The sequence below is a fragment of the Prionailurus viverrinus genome, chromosome D3 (assembly GCF_022837055.1).
Source record: "Prionailurus viverrinus isolate Anna chromosome D3, UM_Priviv_1.0, whole genome shotgun sequence".
Lineage (NCBI taxonomy): Eukaryota > Metazoa > Chordata > Mammalia > Carnivora > Felidae > Prionailurus > Prionailurus viverrinus.
Window position 1 is genome coordinate 70,617,364 of NC_062572.1, and position 26,549 is coordinate 70,643,912.

General features: G+C 48.8%; 1 protein-coding gene and 1 non-coding gene across 2 annotated transcripts; both read left to right on the forward strand.

Moving 5' to 3' along the window:
* Positions 1-22,663, forward strand: LIPG (lipase G, endothelial type). The gene is made up of 11 exons (XM_047826573.1): positions 1-113; positions 1,144-1,274; positions 4,035-4,216; positions 5,854-6,033; positions 7,386-7,497; positions 12,488-12,709; positions 14,440-14,682; positions 15,399-15,519; positions 16,215-16,433; positions 18,431-18,535; positions 20,727-22,663. The coding sequence occupies exons 2-11, from the start codon at positions 1,178-1,180 to the stop codon at positions 20,746-20,748; spliced, it is 1,503 nt and encodes a 500-aa protein (XP_047682529.1). The 5' UTR covers positions 1-113; positions 1,144-1,177; the 3' UTR covers positions 20,749-22,663.
* Positions 6,097-6,181, forward strand: TRNAR-UCG (transfer RNA arginine (anticodon UCG)). The gene has a single exon. It is a non-coding gene; the product is annotated as a tRNA-Arg (tRNA).
* Positions 22,664-26,549: the final 3,886 nt, after the last annotated feature.

The window sequence follows — 26,549 nt, forward strand, 5'->3', positions numbered from 1 at the left end:
TGCGTGCGTCGGCCGAGACTTGGCAGTGGCCACGTGTCTGAGAACCCCAAGTTTGACTCACTGTTCCCTTTGGAGAGTGCCGCCTGGTATCCCTCTAGCGCTGCATTCCCAAGGTAAGAGAGAGCCTACCCCGTCACTTGGCAGGCCCCGCGCTGAGCGCTGTACCCCATTATCTCTTTTTATTTCCCCGAGTGCCATAAGCTTGGGGCACTGTTAACACCCGAGTATTGGGGACGACGGAACGATCTTAGAGAAGCTGGGGGGGGGGTGCTTTGCTAGAGTTTTACTGCTAGTGGCGGAGCAAAGACTACAGAAGGGACTGTGCGATCCTGAAAAGCCCAGGCCACAGCCCACAGCCCCTCAGCTCTGCCGCGTCCTTGTCAAGTCACTCCGTATGCACCTGTCGCGGGCCTCGCTGGGGGTGGGGGTGGGGGCTCGAGAGGAGAAGGACCGAAAGGGTGACCAGATGACTCTCCTCCATCCTGACCCTTGGCTCGCGGCGCGGAAAGCTCATTTAGGGCGCACTTTGGAGAGGGTAACCCTCCTTCTCCGGGGGTCGCGTCCCCAGCGGGCGCGGCTTTTCGGGGCAGTGTCCCCCCTGGGGCGGCAGGGGCGAGGAGAATCTGGGGTCTGAGAGTGGACACTAGCAGGAAGTGGGGTGGTGGGAGCTCGGCTGCCAGCAGGGCGGGCGGGGCTGGGCGCGAGGCGCGCGTCCACGCGGTGGGTGTGTGCGGCGCTTTCATTCAAACTTTGGGGAGCCTAGGTTCCGGCGTCAGCGAAGGTGTAACCAATCAGAGTCCGGGGACGGGAATAAATTATGCAAATCACCATCTGGCGATGGGTCAGATGACTCCCATACTTTAAAAACTACCTCGCCGGGAGCTCCAGGAGTGACAGCGGCGAGTCCTGGCTTCCCCGGCGGGCGGGCGGCCCGGGTGAAGGCACCTCTAGTTCAAGCCCCTTCATACGCCCCGTCCCCTCCTCAGGGCTCACTTTAGCCAAGTTTTCCCCTCCACCTTCACCTTCAGCTGGCTAAGGCCACCGCTCTCTCCCTGGGCGAGAGAGGGCTGCCCACTTCGGGTCTTACCAGCGCGGACTGCTGGAAACCCCGAGAGGTCTTCTTCCTCTTCTTCTTCTTTTCAGTCCTGTTTCGGGAGAGGGGGTGTGGCGGGGAAGGATGCGAAACTCCGTTCCTCTGCTCTGCCTCTGGAGCGTCCATTGTTGCTTTGCGGCGGGAAGCCCCACACCCCCCGGTCCGGAGGGACGGCTGCAAGGTAACGTGCACTTACCCTTATTACCCACCCCCCACCCCAGCTTCTCCGGGCCATGCCCCCTCTCTGTCTCGCCGACGCTTTTCCAGCCCCTCCCGGTGCCTGCGAAATCCTCTTTCCTTTCCCACTGCCCATTCGCTCTTCCTCAATCAGCCTTGCAGTTCACTTGTTTCTTGGCGCTCCGGGCGTGCACATCCCCAGCAAAGCATCCGAGAAGCCGCAGGCGAGTGTGTGCGCTGGCCCGCGCTCACCCTCTCGCCCCACCCCCTTCCTTGATAAGATTCCCTGGATCGGTGCTGTCCAGCCAGCCGAGTCGGCTGCCGGCTGCTCTTTAACCGTGCCCTTCGCGAGGCGAGAAGGTTGTTAGAGCTAAGTGGCTTGGTGCCCTTCCTTCTAGTCTGGGTGTAGGTGTTGGCAAAGTTGGGCGGCAGGGGTAGCTGGCTCTGGTGTGATTAGCGCTTGCGGAGAGCGTTTGGTGAGTAACTTGTGCCCAGAAGCTGCTGGGCCGATTCCCCCAGGTTGCCAGCCTCCTCCTCCCCAACACCCTTTCCCACCCCCGATCTTCCTCTTCCTACCTCTCTTCACCTTCCTCCTTGTAGCTGCTAGCTTTTCTTCCAAATTCCTTTCATCAGAGGAAGCCTTGCCCTGGTGGAGTGAGGGTAGGATCACCCATCCGGGTGCCAAATCTATTAGCGAAGCAGTGGAGAACGGAGATCTCCCAAACTCCACCCCATTATTTCACCTTCTTCTAGTCTGCCGAGGTTGGGCCAACGATGCTGGTCCATGTCAGTTTATGTACTTGTGGGAGGGGTAATTTGAATGAATGGGAAAGCCTTGCTTTACTTAACATGTTCCAATGCTAACTGGAACTGGGACCTGGGGTAGGTCAGGCCTCTAGCTCCTGTCCTGTAAGTTTCCGTTTCACGTGTTTCGAGAAAGTATGGCTGCTCAGTGCCAGGCACTGTTCTAGGATCAGGGGATGTGATGTGGGACAAGACAGATGAAGACCCCTGCCTCACGGAGCTTGCATTTCAGTGGTGAGAAGACAGATGGCAGAACTAATTAAGATATATAATGATATTCAGTGGGAGAAAAGTAAAGCAGAGGAGGAAGGAACAGGGTGCTGGGGGGAGAAGGTGGCACAGTTTTAATCTGTGGTCTGGTTTCCCTCACTGAGAAGTTGACCACGGAGCAAGGAACCGAAGGAGGTGAGAGAATGAGCCATGAGAGCACATGGGTAAGAATAATCACAAAGTCCCAGAGGTTGAAGTGCCCCAGGCTGGAAGCGGTAAGAATGAAGCCGGAGAACTCTGGGGTCAGAAAAGGCCGGATGCTAAGGTGGAACTTTTATGTCAGTATGTGGGTTTATCCACAAATCTGTCCCAGGAAGCCAGCAGACTTCTCTCCTTTTCTCCTAGAATTCCCCATCTGGTCTCCGTGAGTAGCTATCTGGGTGATAACTGGGGAGGGAGACTATTTTTGTCCATGGTTCAAATTTCTGCTGGTTGGGGTTTTTGTTCATTACTTTAATGGCAGTTAACCCGAGGTCTGCTCATGTATATTTAGTTGCATTTTCTGGAACCTTACCCTTTTGTACATCTGGTGTATTCTTTTCCTCCCCACTGCCCTCTTCACCACCTCCTTCTCTACTGTTTTGCTGTCTCTTTCCATGATGCCATTTGCCCACCCACTCTGGGATAAATGAAGCTCCTGGTTTGGTCATTTGGTATTTTTTCCCTTGATTTCTGGGTGACAGGAGAGTTTGATTTTTCTAATTTCCTAGTCTGTTATCAAGAGGTAGTTTCCTAGATGGCTGAAAGAATGCTGGATGGGGTTCCTTTATGACTGTCCATAATAATGTGGTGATGACAGTGCTTCGTGTTAAAAGGGCATAAGGGCACTCTATGCACTGAAAGTTACAATTTTGCTGCTTTTATGAATTTCCTCATGGCTCAGTCACTTCTTTAACAAACTAAAAGAACGTCTGGCCCATGTTTAGCACTGCGAGAGCCCTGATGCAGGAGGTGTTTGAAGTCAGTACTGGAATCTAGCTGGCAACGCTGGAGGAAGCCCGTTGTATGATAGCGGATGACTTCTTACCTCTAATTCCAAAATCCAGAATCTCTCAAAATTGGAAAATTTGTTTGGTAATTTGTTTGGCAGCGAGACTTGGCCTCACCGGCCCTGAACTCATGTGGCAGCAAAAACTGATCAGAACTGACACGAGGCTATCGATAGACTTGACTTCTGCCCTTGAGCGTGAGTAGTTTCGTATTTCCCTGCAGAAATTTTAGTGTGTTTGATTACTGGGGAATGCCCCCAGACCCTACTGGGGATGTCATGTACTGTGTGGCTTATGTGCCATGATGCCTTTCTAAAATCTGAAAAGTGCTGAATTTTGAAACTCGGCTGGTCCCCAGCATTTCAGGAAAAGAATCGAGGACGCATACTCTCTAAAAGTAGCCACTTGAGCGTAGGAAGGAGAACTCGTTTTGGTAGGGAAGAGGAAAGAGAGGTAAGAGAACCTATTTATTTCAGAGTCACAGTAATTAGTACCGATGGCTTAATATTCTTAAATTCTGAGATGTCCCTTTATAATATCTTTGCAACTCTTCCGGGAAATGAGGAGAAAACATTCAGCAGGTATAAAAGCTGAAACCCAGAGGATTAGGTAATGTGCTCAAGATTGAACTAGAACTAGACTCCAGATCTCTAACTACCCGAGCCTACTAGATGCACCCACGCTCTGTTTCTTTCCCCCAGATGAGCTCCGTACGCCCAGGAATGTACAGATTGTTGCCAAACCTCTCGTGAGATTTAACCTCCGCACCTCTGGGGACTCAGAACACGAAGGATGCTACCTCTCCCTCGGCCACAACCAGCCCTTGGAAGACTGTGGCTTCAACATGACAGCCAAAACCTTTTTCATCATTCACGGATGGACGGTGAGCCCAGTGGAGGGAGCTCGGCAGCTTGACACAAGATTTGGCTGCCTTTGTTTTGGTCAATTAAAAAGAAGGCTGGTGCTTCCAGATTCTACTGTCTCTCGCTCTCTCTCTTTTCTTGTGGGCTGCTTGTGTTTCAGACAGCTGTGAAGAATGTAATGGGCACTTCGCTGAGGGGGCTATATGGACGCCAGCAGGGTGGTATTTAATGCTGGCACGCAGCGGGCTTTCAGAAAGTGGCTCTCCTGAAGGCAGCGGCCCAGTTCCACTGGCTCTTAAGGGGCCCTCTAATTACACTTAATTACATTGGTCAACCACTGCCTCGAGGGGGCCATCCCTCCCTAAGAGCTGAGCTGAACTGCAGCAACTTGACTGGCTCCGAGAGTCTATGAAGAGCCAGCTGGCCCAGATCGCTGGCCGCCGTTGGCATGGTGCCCTCCTGTTTGCATAGAGATGGCTCCGTTTAAAGGCACTGGGGCTCTTTATGCGCCCTAGCCGAGCAATTCACATTGAAAGGCCCATGACAAACTTCAACAAAAAAGGGCTTTAACGCTCAGCTTTAGAAGCTTTTGACCAGCGAGGGGTTTATTCATTCCTATAATGATGGTCTGTAGGAAAATGACACTATTAAGTGAGCAGGTTTCTGCCTGGGCTAATTGAGGGGGGGGCATTCCTTCTTTTAATGATGAGAAATTCATATCCGTTACATGCTTTCTGGGTCTTTAGGTCTATCACCAACTGCTGGGGTCAGGCCTTGTGGGTGGGGGCGCCTATCTACCTAAGGTGACTGAAGAGGTGGTCAGAGGCTTGTCTAGCCATCCTTATCCCACAGCCTACAATTAGAATCATGCAATTGAACCTTTTTAAGCCCCCCTGTCAAAATGCAAATACAAACTGCCTGCAACTTCCAAATGGGTTGCATTCCAGAAAGTTCTTTTGTAATCTGGAACTTGGAAGAGCTTTTTCCCATAGAGGCAGGATTGTAAACGGCGTTTGGGTTCCCAGGCCACGCACAGAAAACCTATTTATCTAATAATGTACATGTGGATAGGTTTACAACTGGACCTAGTCACTATTTATAACTTTGTTTCTGTGGGAAAATGTGTTCTGAGTTCTAATTTGGGATTCCAGGGACAGATCTTCCCTACTCTGGGGTCAAGAGGGATGGCAGAGATCGGTTGTAGGAAGGGGTCATTTGTTAACTCTGCATCTGCCTAGGAGACGCGTCTCCTTGCATCTCCAAGAGAAAAGCTAATTCTCCAGGGCTACCCTTTCTACCTGCCTTTGAGGCCTCTTGCTTGTCTGTGACAGGGACTCAGGCTAACCTCAGGCCAGTATCGCCACCAATGTTTATCTCGTAATGGTCCTGTTCGACAGTGAGTAGCAGCCTAAGACACCAGCTATGAAAATTCTGATGGGAAAAAAAAAAAGATATAAAGAGCAATGGAAGACAAACACTCATGCAGCAGTCCTATCTGTGGCGGGCCCTGCTCAGGTACAAATGTCTGGTGCCTGAGCAGCCATTGCGAACGTTCTGGAATTGGCTGGGGAGAGGGTCATGGAACTGAATTCCATATTCATCAGGATTCCTGAAACCGACAAGGAGAATTTTTTAAAGTGTCCTTTTTTCTTTGCAGATGAGTGGCATGTTTGAAAATTGGCTATACAAGCTTGTGTCCGCCCTGCAGATGAGAGAGAAAGAAGCCAATGTTGTGGTGGTTGACTGGCTTCCCCTGGCCCACCAGCTCTACACAGACGCGGTCAATAACACGAGGGTGGTGGGACACAGTGTTGCAAGGATGCTCGATTGGCTGCAGGTAAGTGCTTTTAAGAGCAGGATCTTGAACCTGAACCTTCTTAAGAAAACACAGTTCAGGGGCGCCTGGGTGGCTCAGTCGGTTGAGCGTCTGACTTCGGCTCAGGTCATGATCTCCCAGTTCGTGGGTTCGAGCCCCGCGTCAGGCTCTGTGCTGATAGCCTGGACTGCTTCGGATTCTGTGTCTCCTTCTCTCTCTGCTCCTCTCCCGCTTATGCTTTGTCTCACTCTGTTTCTCAAAAATAAATAAATGTAAAAAAAGAAAAAAAAAGAAAACACAGTTCAGACTGTGTTCCAGTGAACTTCAGGCTTCTGAGAATATCTCTGGGATGCAAATTTTTACTGAATTAAGTATTGCTTGAAATACTTGAAGGCTGGCGCTTTGGGAAAGCTTTTTAGTTATTGATATATCTCTGGATTCTTTTCTGTTCTTTTATTCGCCGGAAGAAAATCTGCCTTATGGGTTGTTACTAGCCGATGCCCTCAGGTTGGGAATAAAAAAACTTCCTGGAGTCTGCTCTTGCCTCTGAAGGGTGGCTGTCCTCAGGGGTGAGGAGAGGGTTGGTTCCCACAAATGCAGCCTAATGCCACACTTAAAATATTAAGTGTGGAAAATATGTCTTGAGGTCTTAGATTTACTCTCTATAGGTTAATGATTTGCCTGAGATCACAGACTTTCCTGGGGGCAAGGGTGCGCTGGCAAAGTGACCCCATTATCTGGGCAATTCCAGCCTGACTTTCCTTTTGCCCCTGGAATCTGATGAATTCTGGCAGCATCTGGTCAGGGGTACTCTAGCCTTACCTCATTTTTCTGCCTAGGTCGTTTTGTAGAGCTTGGTGTCTGAGCTGTGGGACCAAAGTCCCACCTCGGCACCCCTGCCAGGAAGTGCCCTCTCAGGGTATGGTGCTTCAGCTCTGGGGTCCTGGGTGGGCTTGTGGTGAGCAGATCGGCAGCTCCTGGGGCCTAAGAAGCGAGGAAAGAGTAGGCTGCTGCAGGCTGTGGCTGGCAATTAGTCTCCAGTGAGTCTGGTGGCTTTGATTTCCACATGGCCACCCCCACCTCCTGCAGTGCCAGAGAGAATGGGAACGTAGCCAAAGGGTCAGGTATGTGGTTTCTAGTCATAACCTGCCCCCTGCCCCCAGCGCTTGGCATTTAAAGTGGCACAAAGTCCTTTTGCCTTCCCCTCACCTGGCTACGTCCCTTCCCTGTCTCATTGCCAGCAATGAGGGCTATGCCCTGGGAAGTCTCTGCCCCTGGTTCCCGTGGCTCTTCCTCGTCTCCATTGAATGGTTGGTGACCCGGCGGGCTCGGGACCACTGGCTGCGCTCACACACTTTTGTGGTTTTCTGCAGGAGAAGGATGATTTTTCTCTTGGGAATGTTCACTTGATCGGCTACAGCCTCGGAGCCCACGTGGCAGGGTATGCTGGCAACTTCGTGAAAGGCACGGTGGGCAGAATCACAGGTAGGGTCTGCTTCCTGCGCTGACAGCTGACCCCCGAGCTCCCCCGGCTCCTTGGCCAAGCTGGCTTTTCTGAACTGGAGTCTTCCCAAAGAGGCAGCACGAGGGAGCCATACAGGGTTAGCTTTGGAAGGGACCCGGGGGATATGGAATCCAGAGCTTTCAAGCGTTTGTTTCAGTCCCAGAATCCCTCTTTCAAGTTGAGCTTGTGTGGGACCCTGATAAATGAACCAGACAGAAGGGATGTTCTGGTCGAAGCTGGATATATGGTGGGTAGTGTTAGCTTTGCTCTTGGGCCTTCCTCATCCCCAGAGAAATGTCAGGATCCCAGAGCACGAAGGAACCCACTTTGAAAACCGCTGGCCGGGTCTGACAGGCAAGGAAACACCGAGAGGCAAACAGCTAATAACTGAAAAGTACAGAACCACAGTGGGTCCTGACCCATCAGCCTTTGAGGCTCACTCTTTTCTCCACCAGTGATGCTTAGGACCTCAAGGGAAGTGAACGGGTGGTGGAGTCGAGTTTGAATTCTGCCTTATTTCTGTTTCATCCACCAAGAGCCTCTTTCCAATGTTTAGCTGGCACATTTATTAGTGATAATTATCCGTTTAGAATGTGCCGCTTGAGATTCTCTCTCTTCCTCTCTTTCTGTCCCTCCCCACTCACGGTCTCTCTCTCTCTCTCTCTCTCTCAAAATAAATAAATAAACATTAAAAAAAAAAGAGGGCTTGGGGTGCCTGGGTGGCTCAGTCGGTGAAGCGTCTGACTTCGGCTCAGGTCGTGATTTCATGGTTTGTGGTTTCAAGCCCCGCGATGGGCTCTGGGCCGACAGCTCAGGGCCCGGAGCCTGCTTTGGATTCTGTGTCTCCCTCTCTCTCTGCCCCTCCCCTGCTCGTTTTCTGTCTCTCTCTCTCAAAAATAAATAAACGTTAAAAAAATTAAAAAAAAAAAGAGGGCTTTCTGATATTGGCACCCAGGTTGTCAACAAAAAATTGAGTTTCCTTTCTTGCTGAGCTTTTGATGTGTGTTTGGATTAAATCATTTAATGATTTAAAAAGTGTGAAAGATTTTCCTTCCCATTTTTATGCTTCCTCAAATCTGCAAACAGAGCTACCCCTAGGCTGAAGTTAATGGCAGATGTGTTGTCCTAAACCTTTATCTTCCTTCCAGAATTCTTTTATTTGTCTTCACTCCCAGCTTCCCTCTCACCTCCGAGGTACCAAGGCCCAGCTGCTCACCTCGAAGGAAAGATTTGATCAATTTCTTTCCTGGCAGTATTTTTATTTTAAAAGAGGACTTGGGAAGAAGGGAGTCCTTAGCTAATAAATAATTTAGTAAAGGGAGAATTTCAGGTTTTAGCAGCAAGCAAGTGGGGTAGATTTAAATATATATGGATATTTGTAAAATTTTATTGGCTCACCTCAAATCATCCCTGGGCTTCAGTCTAAGGTACACACACACACACACACACACACGTATACACACACTCTCCTTTAGATCCAATTCCTTGATTTAGCACAGCTTGAGAGCCTCACTTTTGTTTACCAAGACTGTGGGGCCTAATCATCCAGGTGGACAGTGATCGTGTGGCCGCACACGACTGCTCGTTAACCCGTTGCTGGCACAGCGCTGTTGGGCTATGAGCCGCTCTGGGTTCCACCGTCCGAGCGACTCCTCCTGGCCCCCAGTGAGAGGCCTGATGCTGCAGAACCAGGCCAGCCGTGTTCAGACTGCAGCTCATTCAAATCCCCAGCCACCCCTCCCCCTCCCCGCCAGCCCAGGGTCATGGGCAGCAAGGACAGGTTGCAGATCTTTCCTTATTCTCTTTCTAAAGCTGCAATGAGCTGGGGAAGAGTTTTCCAGTTCTTTCCCCCTGCCTCTTTGGGTGGCAGCTGCTGAGATGGGGGCTTTGCTGACCGAATGCTAATCAGTGCTCCGTGCTGTCTGCACGCAGCATGGGGCCTGTGTGTCCCAAGCATGGTCCTCTCCTCCAGCCCTTCTCTGCGGGCAGGGGCCCGAGTGAGCCCGGCGGGAAGAAGTACCCTCTGTCCAGTTGCCCAGCAGCACCTCAAGAAGGCACATGGCTCACCTGACGGGTGCTGTTGTGCATGTCCGGTGTGGGGGAGGGGCATGGATGTTCTTCTCGCTCAGTCCGCAGACTTCCCCTGGGTCTGGGAACCACGTGGTCCCAACTGGTAGAAAGACCAGACTGTAGCTCACGTGGGGTCCTAAGGCCCACGATGCTGCTATGCAGAGGCCAGCAGGGAGACACCTGAACCCTAGTCTTGCTTGGGTTAGGGCTGTGGACGGGGGTTTGCCAGAGTTTTACCTTCTTAGGCTTTTGAGAGAATTCTGTGCCTCACTAGGAAAGAGGTCATATACTTCTCTCTCTTTTTCTTAGATTTTTTAATGTTTATTTATTCCCCCAAGACACGCTGCGGTGGGGCAAAGGGGGCCTTTGGGCTTCATTTTGCGGATGGGGTAGTAGGAACCAGTGCTTAAATGACAAGTGCAACATTTTACACCCTTAGTAGCCGAGCCAGGATTCAGACCCAGGCTGTCGGGTTGCAGAGCCTGCCCTGGCCACTTTGCCACACTGCCTCTTCCTGGTTGGTGAAGATAAACCAGCAGTGGGAACCGAGCGGGACCTGCCCTGCCAGACGAGTGCAGAGGCTTTCCCGGGCGTGTGTGCGTGAGTGGTTTCCATTTGCTGGACGGAACATCTTGGAAGGTGTCTGACCGAATGGAAGAAGGGCTGGCTCTCCACCTTTTCTTTTTTTGGAGGGGACAAGCTCTCCCTCCCATCCCTAGTTAAAAAAAAAGTAGATCGTACCACTTTTCCCCAGAGTCTGTGAGCCCTGGCTCTGTGTCAGGCTGGGTCAGTCTGGGTGGGTGAAGGCTCAGCCTGCCCCCCCAGCCATCCTTTCGAGAAGCCCTGTCAGCTGCCTGCATTCCTATAGCACAGCTTGGTTTCCATGGCACTGACCGTCTGGTGGAGACTTTTGTTCACATCAGGCGAAGAGCCCCTCTCTTGTATTGGTTGCAAAGCAGAATGTTCCTCTCTCTCTCTCTCTCTCTTTCCTTCCAGAAAACATAGCAAGAGGCAGGGGGAGGCTGCCTGTGTCAGTCCTGTAGCCCTTGGCAGCCTCTGAAATGAGTCATCGTGGGCTGTGCCGGGGGGTCACCATTTTTGTACCATCCTTCTTGAGGGCCCTGGGCTGGGGATGAACCGCCAGGCAGCTCGGGCTTCTTTTCTGCCTTGGCCATGCATATGCATTTATTTCAACTTCTTCTGGAGCCCGCTTGCTTCCACCAGCCGCCGCAGCTCTCGTGAGTGACGGATTTCATAAGCTTACCGTCCACTCCAGCCAATAGCTTGGCCTATTGCCTGGCTTAAAATCACCCCCGTCAGGCCTCACAGGGTGCTCCCTGGTTCTACTGCGCTGGGATCTGGTGGGTTCTTTTGCCCATCTCCTCCTTTAACGACTCTGTTCTCCGTCTAAACTCCTCTCCCACGTGGTGTTTCTAGATCAGGGTGCCTCGACCTCAGCACTGTTAATGCTTTGTTGTGGGAGCTGACCTGAGCATTGCTGGATGTTTATCAGCCACCTTGACCTCTCCCCACTAGACGCTAGCGGCTTCTCGTCCTCGTCCTTCTCCCCCCCGCAACCGCGACGACCAAAAGTGTCTCCAGACATTGCCAAGTGTCCCCTTAGGAGCAAAATCACACCTAGCTGGGCACCCCTGTTCCAGGCTCAACAGACCCCCCCCTCCCCCCCACCGCTTATAGTGCACTGTATTCTCAGCTTTTTCCAGGTCCTCTCTCTGTGTCCACAGGGCGGAAAGCCTTCTATGCGGGCATGAACTTGGCTCCCATAACTACTCGAGCTTGGCAACAGCAGCTGGTATTTACACTGACGAGCGCTTAATCTCTTAATATCTCACATGCGCTGTATGGATTACGACGTTCAGGTTTAATTTTATTGATGATGCTGAAGGTGGGAGAAGTTTTTTCCACTCTGGTTCACCTCCTTTCAGCATCACCTGGGGGTGCTTGCCAGTCAGGATCTCTACGGGGCTGGGGAATCTGCATTTCATGCTTTGCAAATTCTTTTTTTTTTTTTTTTTTTAATGGTTTTACATTCATGCGGTTCCAAAATTAAAAGATGGTGAAAGTCTTTTATTGTTGCTACCATCTGCTCGGTTCCCTTCCCTGCCGTCTCGCCCAACACACATACACACAGGTAGCCAGGGGCTTGTGTGTCCTTCCAGAGTTTTCTATAGCTACATGGTAGAATTTGAATTTTCAACAAGCTCCCAGAGATATTTGTGCCGTTTCAAATGTGAGAACCGATTCTCTCTACATTGCCGCTTGCCTGTCTAATGCAGAAAGTTTGCAGGCAAAAAGATTTCTCCTTCTTGCTGCAAAACAGAGGAATTTGGAGGCCTGGGATATGGATCCTCAGTGTATCTCGTGTCCGCTCCCCCCCCCCCCCCCCCCACGTTGCCTCAATCTCATCGATCCACCTTTGGGCCTGATTCATAACTAAAGGAAGGGGAAAAGGAAGTCCAAATGCAAATAGCTCGGTTTGGGGAAACTGAGTCCTCCCTCCAGAAGATGCAGGCAGTTTAGTTATTCTGTAAAGGGGCTGCTACGTTAAGGCTGCAGAAGGCTCCCAGTGGCAGAATAGATGGGACGGCTGGCTTAGTTCAGCCACAGCCAGCCCGAGTTCTTTCTAGGAGTGCTCCAGTTCTGACAGTCTGTGGTTCCTTGGAGCTGTATGTCATTGTGACTCAGTTGAGTTGTCAGGATAGGTGAAGGCTTCAGAAGAAAGCAAAAGTTCCTCCAACCGGAGGCATCCCACGGTTCCAGATTTATGGGGCTTGGCTCTGAGGGTGGCTTCTCTGTGCACACTTAGATTTACTTTTCAATCCAGACTCCAGGACTTTGCACACCCGATGCAGCTGCTCTTGGCTTGCTCTTCTGCTGTAGGTTTGGATCCTGCCGGGCCGCTGTTTGAAGGGGTGGACATCCACAGGAGGCTGTCCCCCGACGACGCGGACTTTGTGGATGTCCTCCACACCTACACACGTTCCTTCGGCTTGAGCATCGGAATTCAGATGCCCGTGGGCCACATCGACATCTACCCCAACGGGGGTGATTTCCAGCCGGGCTGTGGACTCAATGATGTCTTGGGGTCAATTGCGTATGGAAGTGAGTTCCTTACTTTCTGCTTCATACAGTGGTTTGACTCGGTTATCACATCTCCTAAGTCAGCCAGAGCACGTAGTACTCCCAACAATGTTCATTTTGCGATGCCCACTCCCCCCCACGGGGGCGGCCGATCCCATGTGCAGTTTATCTTCCTGCAGGTCTACTAACAACCCTCTGTTGGCTTCTGCTTTGCCCTGTCATGCACTGGGGTCCCAGTTGTTATTGGTTAATTTCTTTTTATAAGAAAAGGAATATATATCTGCTGGGAAAAGCACTGTAGAATCGCCTAGAGCAAACAGTAAGCCTCTTCCTCCAGCTGCCTCTTTTACTCTTTAAAGGTAGGCAGTATGAACAATTTTGTGTGTATCCTCCTGGTCTTTTTTCTTTGCAAATTCATTTGTGTGTGTGTATGTGTGTATGTGTGTGTGTGTAAGATTATATTTTTTTAAATCACATTGTCCTGTAATTTTCCTTTTTCGGTCACTATATATATTATATATATAGTCACTATATATATAGTATATATATTATATATATGGTCACTATATATATAATATATGTATATATATTATATATATACTATATATATAATATATGTATATAATATATATATACTATATATATAATATATGTATATATATGTATATATATTATATATATAGTGACCATATATATAATATATAGTATATATTATATATATACTATATGTATAATATATAGTATATATATTATATATATATATAATATATATATATAGTGAATATTCTTAAACATCAGAACACATAGATTTACTTATCTTATTCTTTTTATTTTAAAAGAAAGGTATTTTTACATTTATTTATTTATTTTGAGAGGGGGAGGCAAGTGAGCAGGGGAGGGGCAGAGAGAGGGAGAGAGAGAATCCCATCCAGGCCCCACACTGTCTATGCAGAGCCCAGTTCGGGGCTCAAACCCACGAGCCCACAAGATCATGACCCGAGCTGAAATCAAGAGTCGGATGCTTAACTGAGACACCCAGGCGCCCCCCGTCCACCCCCCACCCCGCCTTATTCTTTTTAAAGGCTGTACAATATTCTACAGCATGGATGCTCTATAATTTAATTTTTTGTGACATTTTAAAGAATTAAAACCAAGATGAGGTCTCCATTCACTTACCATTTACCTTCTGGATGCCTGAGCCTGTTCCCAGCAGACTTGGATTGAACTGAATCTGCTGCCGAAACCCATGTGTGGCTGGAGTGACCAATCCCTTTCTGGATTTCCCATTTTCTCACTCCCTCTGGTCTCGGCTGTATTGCTAAGTCTTGGCCCCTATTGGCTCCCTCTACTCTGATGCTCCGCCCTTTGGATGTCCCGCCCTGTCATTCAGTCTTAAGACTGTAGCCCTCTCCCAATGTGATAATATTCAAGTAGCCCCTGCAAAGCTTGGAGGTCCAGCAAGGACCTCTGTCAGATGCTGTCATTCCTTAAGACTAGTAGTGTTACTGAGGAGGGGGTGGGGGTGGCTTTGTCAAATTTTTCCTAAGGTCCTGGGATTTACCGGGCTGTTGGCTATAGCTTCCGGTTACAAGAGATAGGACGCACCGTGGGCATGGAAATCCCAGTTACACTCCTAACTTCGTAACCAACCGATCATGTAACTCTGAGCAAATGGCTTCATCTCTGTGGGCTTTGAGGGCACAATCTATATTTGATGAGAGGCTCATCCTGCCCATCCTCCCCTCCCCCAGCAATCACGGAAGTGGTGAAATGTGAGCACGAGCGGGCCGTACACCTCTTTGTTGACTCCCTGGTGAATCAGGACAAGCCGAGTTTTGCGTTCCAGTGCACGGACTCAAATCGCTTCAAAAAGGGGATCTGTCTCAGCTGCCGCAAGAACCGTTGTAACAGCATTGGCTACAATGCCAAGAAAACCAGGAGTAAGAGGAACAGCAAAATGTACCTCAAAACCCGGGCAGGCATGCCCTTCAGAGGTAACCCTCTGTCCCCACAGAGTCCTGAGGAGGGACCTTCGTCCTTTCCCTTTGTCTAATACCATGTTGTGGAGCAGGGCACGTCCCAGCCCAGGAGATGTGGCAGGGCACAATTAAACCAAACCATTGCAAATCAACGATGTTGTGCGTGCCCTAGGAAAGTCAATCTTTAAAAATAAATGGTGAGGACTCCTTCTGTGATGAAAACCATCGCTCCATGGTCGCAACATCAGTATCTTAAATTTGTGTTGAGACGGAAAATTGTCATTTCTTTGCAATTAAGTTTTGCAAAGCTATTTCATATTTTTCTCATGATCGTCACAGCAAATCTGAGGGAGGAGCGATAGGGCATCAAAATGAGGTCTTGCATTTTTACAACATGTGAGAAAACCATAGGGTTTTGCCGATGGTATTTACATGTGAGGAGGCTGGGGTTCAAAGCGGTTAATACCTTGGTCCTTAATTCAAGGTCACACAGCTAGAAAGTTGCTAGGTTGGAATCCCCCAAAGAGTCGCTGGCCTCCAAGTTTGGGGCTCCTCCTATACTGAGGTGATCCCTTATGCCATTGGACTGAAGATGACAAGAGGGAGGCTGGGCTGGACCAAAGGGACATTAGCCCCTAAAAACTCAGTGTCATGAGTGACTCAGTTTGGGTCAGCGTGTCCTGAGATGACCAGCAAAGTTCACAAATGCCTTTGTCCCACTGTCTGTGCAGTTTACCATTATCAGATGAAAATCCACATCTTCAGCTATAAGAATATGGGAGACATCGAACCCAACTTTTATGTCACCCTTTATGGCACCAACGCAGACTCCCAGATCCTGCCTTTGGAAATGTGAGTCCCGGGCTCCCTTTAATGAGTTCAGGACCGAGAACGAGTCCGGCTAAGAATGAGCGAGCGTGGGAGCGTGCGAGCCAGTGCAGGGGAGTGCAGCCTGAGTGCCTGCGGGAGGGGCTGGGTGGCTCTGTGGTCCACACTCTCCACCAAGCCCTTGACTCAGACCCTTTCTGGGAAGGATGCTCCAGGATGAATCAGCAGCATGAGAAACTGCTGGGTCAGCTGGACAGAAACTGTTGCTTCGTTTCAGGCCACGCCTGACACCTGGGGCTCTGGGAAATTTGGAACATAAATGTTATCCCTGCATCGTTTCTAATGATCTGTGGGAAGGGCACATGGCGACCGGTATATGTTTGTTAAGTGCACGTGAGGTACAAGGCGCCATGCCAAGTCATGTTGGGACTGCAAAGTAATGTCCTCAAAGTACTCGCTTCTCAGGGCTCAGGGTCTAGCTGGGGGACCAGGTATGTATGCACACACTCACCTCCATAAATGGGATGGGACAGCTCCCCCCAAGGGTCACATGATGGGGACAGGCAGGAAAGGGCTGGGAGTTCAGAGGGAGGCGAGCGTCTGTGGGCTCATTTCTCTGCAGTCACCATGTGGCAGGTGCTGCCACCCCGTCACCCCACACGGTGGGGCAGTTTTCCAGGTGGCCAGGCGGTGAGACCTGCTCCTATCTCCCCTTGTAGAGTGGAGCAGATCGGGCTGAATGCCACCAACACCTTCCTGGTCTACACCGAGGAGGACCTTGGAGACCTCTTGAAGATCAAACTCACCTGGGAGGGGGCAGCTCAGTCCTGGTACAACCTGTGGAAGGAGCTTCGCAGCTACCTGTCCCAGCCCCGCAGCTCTGAGCGGCAGCTGAACATCAGGCGCATCCGGGTCAAGTCTGGGGAGACCCAGCGGAGGTGAGGGCTTCGTGACCTTCCTTTTGCTGCACCTTGTCTTGGCTTGGAGGAAGGGGGGCTTCTCCTGGACGGGGCTCCCTACGAGCACTGCCCTGATGACCTGTTTGCCGTGGGGTCCACACAACCAAAGCCTTTGCTTGCCCCTGTGCAGAGCATACCAGAGTATCAGGCCTACGGAGCCCCCACGGCTGAGGTCTGCAAGAGGCCCTGATTTCCCCGGACCCTTTGAGCATTACATCCTTCCTTCCAAGGCTCTGAGTCAAGGGTATGGGGTGGGGCCCTGACGTCAAGTCACAGAGAATGCTCTATGCCATGCCAGCTGGCAGTTCCCCCACGAGTTTTAACCTCAGGCTTAGAGTGAAAACTCTAGACCTTTATGTATCATCCCCTAAAATGGTGCCTTGACTCTCTGAGCAAACTTCTAAGCAGAAGCCAAGGAAGCCCGTGGGACCTTTGTCAAAAGAGGAGGGTTTCCTCGGCCATATCTTTCTGCAGACCGCTGGGAGGTCACCGCCAGCCTGGGGATGATAGGAGGCAGGCACCACCCTCCTCCTACCTCATCTGGTATTTTCTCCATCACAGTTCTTCCTGTGTCCTGTTTCCATCCATCGCCTGTGGCATAGTGCGGCCTTAGGGGGAGGGAGGCGGGGGTCCCTTCTCTGAGTGGTTCTGGTCTAGAAGTCTGTGAACTGGGGAGAGCTGAGGCCTCTTTGCACCCTACCCCTGTCGCTGGGTTACAGTAGATGTATTCTCCAACTTGACTAGATATTATGGAATCTCCGTCCAAAGTGTTTAGACCAATACAATCTAAAAGTAAGAGCCCCCTTTTCCTTTCCTCCTCACCTACACTGGAGGGGACACTCTTGCCATTCTGTTGGGTGTGAACTGGTCCCTTATTGTTGCTTTAACGTGTTTTAATTTCCTGGTTGAGATGAGATGGCTCACCTCTTTATATGTTTATGGGCCATTTGGGCTTTCTGGTAAAGGTTCTTTTGTTTTTAAATGTCTATTTATTTATTTTGAGAAAGAGAGAGAGAGGGAGGAGACAGAGAGAGAGAGAGAGAGAGCACAGGCAGGGAAGGAGCAGAGAGGGGAAGGGACAATCCCAAGCAGGCTCTGCACCATCAGCACTGAGCCTGATGCGGGGCTTGAACTCATGAACCGTGAGATCATGACCTGGGCCAAAACCAAGAGCCGGACACTTAACTGAGCCACCCAGGCGCCCCTCTGGTAAAGGTTCTTAAACCTGTTCTGCAGGTGGCGTTCGTCCTTCCCATCGGCATCGGGATCAGGTATCCTGTACATCTGTCAGTCGTGGGGTCATACGAACGCCACACCACAGAGGCTGCGGTAACCCATGTGGTTTGGCTGTACGTTAGAGTTGAAATGGTTACTAGACTAGTGATTTTTCTCTGCGACCTTGGTTGAGCATTTTCTGACTCACAGCTGCATCCAGTTATGCTTGTTGATGGGTGCTTATGAGCACCCCACTGGAGGTACATTGAATTCCTCCATTTGAGGAGACTGTGGTCCACCATAGATAGGGGAATCCATGAACAATTCGAGGCAGTGTATGATGTGTAAAATAAGACGAAACATTTATTATTAACTCCATGCCGTGCATAGGAATGACAATAGCAAAGGCAACACCTATAAAACAATATGCTTTTCTATTAAGGTCAAGGGCTTGGGCAGTCAGGGAGACTTCAGAGAGGCTATGCCTTGAAAGGCAGGCAGCCTTTTGGATGGACAGACAGGAGAAGGTGGAAGGTGTGATCAAAGGGCTGCATGAACCAAACCACGGGAGATGTCAGAGTGGGACATGGCAGCAGCAATGAGGGGTTCTGAAGATTCTGAGTCAAGGTGTGACATGATGAAAGCCCTTTTCTCCTCACTTGGTCCACTTTGGATCCAGAAAGCACCGTCTGGCTAAGGCACAGCAATGTGCCTCCCCCACTTGAGTTTTGGCTACATGAGTGGTTTCTTCTTCCTCCTAGGTTGACCTTTTGTGTGGAAGACCTTGACAACACCAGCATATCCCCCGGCCAAGAGCTCTGGTTTCACAAGTGTCGGGATGGCTGGAGAATGAAAAATGAAACCAGGTAACCAGGGACTTTCTCATAGGGTCATGCGGTACCTGTTAGGTCACCTAGCATGTGCTGGATATGGGTCTGGGTGCTTGGGATGTAGCAGTGAACAGACCAGATACAGATCTCCTCTTTCGTGAAGCTGACCTGTTGGGAAGAGATAGACCAATCCGTGGAATATGCAGGATGTCGGAGGACGTTTGTGTCCCTTTGCCCCTTGGTCCAACTCCCCTTCAAGATGTTTACAGACCATGGTCCTGCTGGAGTCAGGCCATCTTAGGTTGAACTTCTCCATAGTGACAGGGGCTACAGGAAGATTCCAGGGCCCCTAGCTTCCTTCTGGGCGCCAGTTTGGAGTGGGGGCTCAGGTGGGAGGTAAAGGGGAAGGGCATGGTATAATCCCCATTTTTAGGTTTTTCTGGAACCCTGGGTGGGTGTCAGGGATAGTGATCAGCTCTTCCCCTTTTGGAGAAGCAGGAGTGCTCATGTGTATGACACTGAACCAGACAAAAGGCACGTCTTGATTCTGTGTCCCATGACCCCATGCTGGAGTCCCATTATTTCAGATTTGAGGAAGGCAGATCTCGTGGTGTGAGGCAGCAGGTGCATCCAAAAGGGAAATTCATCACAGAGTCTCTGAGCCTAAACACCTGCTTCTGGAGGACGGAGACGGGCCCCTCGATGGCTTCCACCACTTGCCCCAACTGAGATGCTGTATAATAATGCAGCCTCCATACACCAAGCACACGACATGTGCCCACCTGTGTTTAGTGTCTTTTCTATGTTAGCTCATTTACTTGTATCACCAGCCCCATGACATTGGTGCTGTTAACCCTGTGTACTGTTGTGGACCCTGAGGCTCAGGGAAGTTAGGTCACTCTTTCCAGCTCCCCCAGCAGGCAATGGTAGAGTGAAGATTTGATGTTGGTTTATTTTAAAGCCCGTACTCTTTCTTTTTTTTTTTAATTAAAATTTTTTTTTCATGTTTATTTTTGAGAGAGAGACAGAGCATGAGTGGGGGGAAGGAGCAGAGAGAGAGAGAGAGAGGGAGACACAGAATCCAAAGCAGGTTCAGGCTCTGAGCTGTCAGCACAGAGACTGACATGGGGCTTGAACATTCAGGATGTGAAATTGTGACCTGAGCTGAAGTCGGAAGCTCAACTGACTGAGCCGCCCAGGTGCCCCATCTGTACTCTTTCTTGAGCATGGAGGGTTCACTTACTCAGATAAATCACCTCACTTTGATCTGGGTATCAATTATCAAGCAGCTGCACCTATTCGGGGGGCCCCTGTGATGAGCCCTCTGCCAACCCTGGGGACCAGGCTTCATCCTGACTGCTCTGTGTCCAGTTCAGGATCACCAGCCTGATCACAAGCTTGGTGATCACAGGACGTGCAGGATTCTGAAAACTGCCCATCGAATGGCTCAGTCTAGTGCAGGCTCATAGGATATTCTGCTATAATAATAACATTAGTTCTTTACATTCGTATTCAGATTATTACCTTTCCAAAATGCTCCCCCATGCATCAATTTCATTGATCCTCAGAATAGCCGTGTAGATGGTACGCACCCAGGAAGGATCACTGTTCTTATCATTATTGTTATGATAACATATCTTATGATAAAACATTTTCTTCTTCTTTTCCGCTCCGGAACTTTGTAACAGCTGAGGATGTTATGTTGATACTTATGTAATGTTAGTACCTCGTCCTACTAACATCCTACCTTACTCATCCTGGTAATGAGAAAGCCAGTCATTACCCCCAAAAGAACATAAGGCGATAGAAGCCTGAGTCATGCATCGACACTAGGAAGTTGTGACAATCCCTAGACATAGGTTATGCCTTCGGTATACTCTCACCTGATGTGGATACTGTTCGCCTATTCACCGATAAAGAGACTGAGGTTCCAAGAGGTTCAATTGCATGTTCGTGTAGCTGAGACTAGAATCAAGATCTCTGGATTCTGTCTTGCCCCCTTCCTGCCACCCTACAGTTGCTCTCATATTTCTGGATCAAGGCAAAGAGGATCATGGATAGTTTTCCCTGCATTTGTGTGTGTGTGTGTGTGTGTGTGTGCGATAGGTGTGTAAGAAAGCTTGAACTTGTGGCAAACAGAGCACACCCTCAGTACAGGCTGCACGTTTGCCAAGCAAGCCAGGTGAGGATGCCAAATATTGCTCATCTCTTACATGGTTCCTTTCAGCCCAACTGTGGAGCTTTCCTGAGGGGCCAGTGAGGCCCACTTGCACCCGCCTTCCAGACACATGGAGGAAAGTTACTGCTGAGGACCCACCTGATGGAAGGACCCCTCTTGGCCTTGACCCTCAGGCACTGGCAAGAGACTGTTTGCTGGGCCCAGGACCTTACCTCCTATGACTGTTGGGACTTCTCGCCGGAGGGGACCATACGCTGCTGTTCCTGCTGTTCCTGCTGCTCTAGAATTGCTCTAACTCCAGACCTGTGTGCGAAGGGTCGGATGCCCGGGCCTCCGGTGCACACTGCACTGGTTTCTGGGTGACTGGATGAGCCTGTGCTTCGCCTGACAGCGGACACTTGTGAAAGCACATGGAGGACTGTCAGCTGCCTGATCTGAATGGTGGGGAGAGGTCTTTCCACTGGGAGCTGACTTGTGTCAGGATGGCAGACCCATGATCTCATTTGGCCAGAGGGAGGGGAGTATAGATGTGGGGTGGTGGCGAGGCCCTCACTGTTGGGGTTTGGTGGGCTGCATTGATCAATAATCATTACATTGCAGGCATTCCGTCCTGCTCCCCAGCTTACTCTCTAAAGCACACATCGTTGGGTGTCTTGGTTTTCCTGTTGCTTAATGTTTGATGGGACAGATGTTTATTAAGCACTTAAACTTGATTAGCATGAGGCAGTAGACGCATTAGTAAACCTTTCCAGACTTGGAATCTAATGGAGTTGGGATTTCTAGTCTCCCTTCCAGTTTAGATGATCCATGAATATACATGGGATGAAGGGCACAATGGACACCGGGAGGGCTACAGGGTCTAAGCCTCGGGGATCCGAGGCTTGAAGTGGTTTCAGCTATTTCTTGTTACTCAATGTGCACACTCCTTGTAAGAGCGACATGTTTGATCACTTGCATGGAAAGAGCAGAGTGCCACACGTGCTGGGGATGGAACCGTGGCCCATCTCCAAATGCGATTGCTTCAGAGCAAAATCTCTTCTGCTTGGGGAGGTAGAAGGCATCATATATCTGTTATACGTATCTGTTCCTACAGAAACCAGCACCTGTCAAACAGAGCTGGCGCTAAGATTCAATAGAATGCCTTTTCCTCCGTGGAATATCTTGCTCTAATAGCAGCGCCTTCTCTGTGTTGAACTTAGAAAAGCCTCCAATTGTAGCTCTTGACATAAATGAATATATGCGATATCTGAGAAACTGGTTTATACTTTTCAAAAGATTTGCATGTGCATCACTTCGCTGGAGACTCACAAGAGGAGCGCAAGGCAGCTAATGTCTGTTTTACAACACGAAGGCTTAATGAGGTTCAGCCACATGCCTAGATTTATATCCCAGGTCGGTGGTGGAGCCCGGTGAGGACCCAGATTTCCTGGAGGCAAAGCCTGTGGTATGTTCATTTCTGCAACTTCCTCAAGATGTCTACAGCCTTTTCACCCCAATATGCCTCAGAGGTGACAAGCAAGGAGCTGGTTTTTGGAGGCATCCATTAAACCATAAACCCTTATATTAGTATATAGCCAGGAGAATAAGAGGTTGGGCTTTTTCTGGACGAGATTTATTTGGAAGGAGGTGTGATGTCAAATAGGGGAGAAGGGTGATTTTTCTTTGTACTTAGGTTTTTCGAAAGATGTTGTTTTAACCTGTGTTGTGCCAAAGTTGTGTAATTTTCAATGCCAAACTTTTGAAGACGTAACCAGTCAAGTCTTAGTTCAAGGTGTTTTCTTAAATTGTGTGCTTCTTCTGTTGCTTCTGTGAATGCTTTCTAACCAAAGTGGAGCTTCTGTTATTGGCCATGCCTCCTGATTACTTCTGCCTTCTGTTTTTAGGAATGGAAGCCTCGGGAATCACATCCTCAGTGGGTCCTGTATCTATACATTTGGCTTGAAGCCTTAGTTGTATATAATGATGCTTTTTTTTTTTTTTTAACACTTAGAGTACTATTTATTTCTCCAGTGTATATACTGTATAAAAACAAATATATGGTTAGTTTTTATTTTAAAATTAACCAATTTCAAGATTAAACATTTTTAATAGGAAAATAATAAAAATCTGTATAACTCTTTGTGGTCTGGCCTCTCAGTTCTTAACATTTGAAAGAATTATGGCTGCCCAAGCCTAGAGTTTGACGAAAAGTGACCTACATATAAGCTCTAGTCTCTGTTTGGTACTAATTATTGGTAGGAAGTGGGCAACAGCTTCTTTCACTAAAGAACAAGAAGGAAAACTGTTTGAATGGCAGAAGTGCCTGAAGTATACGTTAGGAAAAAGGAGGGGTGGCTGCACGTTGGTGCACATTGCATGGGACCCAGATAACAGTAACTTATGCTGTAACTATGCAGGTAGAAACTGAAGTCTCTATTTTATGAAGGTCTCAGTTGGCATTGAGGCTCGGCTCCTTAAAGCAGGGTCCAGGCTCTACGCTTTTGCTGTTCCAACCACAGGGTGTTCGCTTCATCCCCACAATCCAAAGTGTCCCCCGTCAGGTCCCCTTCCAGCCCACGAGAAGGAAGAGGAGAAGAATATTGAAATATTCTTGAACTATTTTGAAATATTCTTGAACTATTTCAATATGGAAAATATTGAACTAGATGAAGTTCATATTTGTCAAACTCTGACATCTCTTTCTTACACCTCTTGCTTTCTTCACTACACAATATCAAGGGCACTTCTCTTGTTGCAACAGAGCTTAATGGTCATTTTGTAAATGGCCACAGAAATGTCCATACAGTGAGGGGACCATCGTCTTTTCCTTAGCTGTCCCTCCATGGCTGGTCATCAGGTCCACGTTCCTTCCCTGCCCCCTGCGTTCCCCTGGTGCCTCCTTTCCTATTGCACACTCTCATGTGGCTGCAAGCACTTCCCCTTCCCTACCTCTCAGATGTTCCTTTTTCCAAATTTACTTGAGTTTCTACTCCCTCAACCCAAGCCCTTGTTTATTCGGTGTAGCTAACTCCCAAGAGGGATTGTTGGAAGCTTTCAACTCAGTCATGCTAATGTATCAATGGCCAATAAGGTTTTAGCCAGTCCAGAGTCATTCCCATTGTCAAAATAGGATGCTTGTTAACCCAAATTAATCTTTAATTTGCACTGAGGTGGCAGGGCAAATCAAAAGGAAGGTTTCCTGTTAGGGCAGGAAAATATTGGGTCAGGGTGGTGGTCCTGCTTGGGAATCTTTCCTCTAGTGAAATCCCCTAAAATATTGCTGTTTTGCACAGTTGATCCCCTGCCTTCACTCCTGACCTATAGCTCCTGGGAGCACCAGTATTTGTTTTTTCCCTCCCCCTCCTCCCCAATAGTTTCCATGGGGGCAGTAGTTGCCATGGAGAAGTGGCGAGAGGTGTCGAAGCTATTTTTTGTAACTGTGGGTTTATCTACAAATTGGGGATGGGTTCTCCTAAAAAAAGATGAATAAGTAAAGGAATAAAGGTAAAACAAACTAGTGTTCAAGTCACTTGTTCTAAACACCTGTGGTTAGCAATATCATTTAACCTTGACTTTCTTTATAGCGTGCCCGTGTATGTATGTGTTGTGACAGGGAAGGGCTTCTGAAAGAGTCTGGAAGCTAGGACAGGTCTAAGCAGGCAAGGGCTCAGGCCCAGAGAGCAGCAAGGAATAGTTAACTGGCCCAGCATTAGTTATGGCAGCCCAAAAGAATGCACACTCTACCTGTCTATACTTTCACGGGAGGTGGGTGGTCATGGTCAGATGCCATATGTGAACCTTGCAAGTGTTGAGGCCAGGAACAGAGGCTGGGGTTATTTCACTGGGGTGTGGAAGATGGGAGTACACTTTATTATGATTTTTAAGTGTTGATTTATTTTTGAGAGACAGAAAGTTGGGGAGAGGCAGAGAGAGGGGGACAGAGTATCTGAAGTGGGCTCTGTGCTGATGGCAGAAAGCCCAATGAGGGGCTTGAACTCACAAATTGTGAGATCGTGACCGGAGCCAAAGGGTCTGCTTCGGTGAGCATCGGTGAGCTTAACCAACTGAACCACTCAGTGCCCCCCACCCTTTTTGGGGGAGTACCCTTTATTTTTGTATTTTTATTTTATTTTTAAAGTTTGTTTATTTTGAGAGAGAGAGAGCATGGGTGCATTCAAGTGGGGGAGGGACAGAGAAAGAGGGAGAGAGAAAGAGAATCCTAAGCAGGTCCCGTGCTGTCAGTGTGGAGCCTGGACGCAGGGCTAGATTCTCAGAATGAGATCATGACCTGAGTTGCAACCAAGAACTGACGGCTTAACCAACTGAGCCCCCCGGGCGCCCCTGGAACACACTTTAAAAGTAAAGATATCTTGCCTGCTGCCCTGGTCAGTATCTCAAGACAACTTCAGTGCGATGGTTGTGAAGTCAAAGCCTCAGCGATTTATTGGGAGGGACACCATCGTATCGTGAGCTCAACAATTTATTTATTTATTTATTTATTTATTTTTTGGTCAGAGATATCAGTCCTACTGTCTGTCCTGGGTCTTTTTTAAAGATAAACACAGCTTTCTTCTTTCTGACTGAGCTACCCTAAACTCTCCATGCAGGCTTCTTCTGGCCTGTCAAAGAGACCCTCAGAAGGGTGGCTTCATAAACCCTACAGTCATCTTCCTGGTGATCAGGCAACTCTTGTCTCTCCCTCCAAGGCAGGCTTCTTCATTAGCTGTTCTCCTGCTTCTCCCTTTCCCTTGCTTCCTCTCCCCTTCCCCTTCCCCTTCCTCCCCCGCTTCTCCTCTTCCCTCCTCTTCCTCCCTCTTCCTTCTTCCCTCCCTCTTCTTCCCCCTCCCCCTCCTCCCCCTCCCCTTTCTCCCCATCTCCCCCTCCCTCTTCCATTCCTGTATCTTTGGTGAAGTATCTGCTCAACTCTTTTCTCCCTTTTAGGGGAAGTTGTTTGTTTTCCTATCATTGAACTCTGGAGGTTCTTTCCATGTTCTGGATATAAATTATTAGACATATGACTTTCATATACTTTCTCCCAGGCTATGGTTTATCTTTTTAGTCACCTAATGGAGTCTTCTGAGGAACGATGTTTAAAATTTTGATGCAATACAGTTTATCAATTTGTTCTTTGATGGATGTTGCCTTTAGTATCATCTGTAAGAAAAATTTAGCTAACTCAAGGGTACAAAGATTTTCTCTTCTGTCTTATCTAGGAGTTTTATAGTTTTAGGTTTTACATTTAAGTCTATGATTCATTTTAGGTTAATTGTTTTACATGGTGTGAGGTATGGATCGAAGTTCATTTTTTTTTGCATACAGATATTTGTTTCAGTACCATTTGTTGGAAATACCATATTTTCTCTAGACAACTGTGTTAGCACCTTTGTCAAACGTTGTCGTCTGTGTGTGTGTGACTTTGTTTCTAGACTCTGTTTCACCGATCTATTCATTTGTTTTGATGTCAATGGCACACTCTCTCCATCACTGTAGCTTTATAATAAGTCTTGAAATTGCACCCTGATAGTTTTCCCACTTTGTTCCCAAGTTGTTTTAGTTATTCTAGGTCATATGCATTTTTATATACATTTTAGAATCAGCTGCCAATTTCTACAAAAAGCCGGCTGAGATTTTAGTAAGATTGCATTGAATCTAGAGGCCTGTTTGAGAATTGATGTCTTTTTTCTTTGTATACAACAATTTTTAACGGTTTATTTTTGAGAGAAAGAGTGAGACAGAGCGTGAGCAGGGGAGGGGCAGAGGGAGGCAGACCCTGAATGTGAAGCAGGCTCCAGGCTCTGAGCTGTCAGCACAGAGCCCCAAGTGGGGCTCGAATTCACGAATCGTGAGATCACGACCTGAGCTGAAGGACGCTTAACTGACTGAACTACCCAG

Coding starts and splice junctions, on each gene's coding strand:
- LIPG (XM_047826573.1), top strand. CDS start 1,178: ATGCGAAACTCCGTTCCTCTGCTCTGCCTCTGGAGCGTCCATTGTTGC. Junction 12,710..14,439: donor GGGGTCAATTGCGTATGGAA/GTGAGTTCCTTA, acceptor CCCCTCCCCCAG/CAATCACGGAAGTGGTGAAA. Junction 18,536..20,726: donor AGAATGAAAAATGAAACCAG/GTAACCAGGGAC, acceptor GGTTCCTTTCAG/CCCAACTGTGGAGCTTTCCT.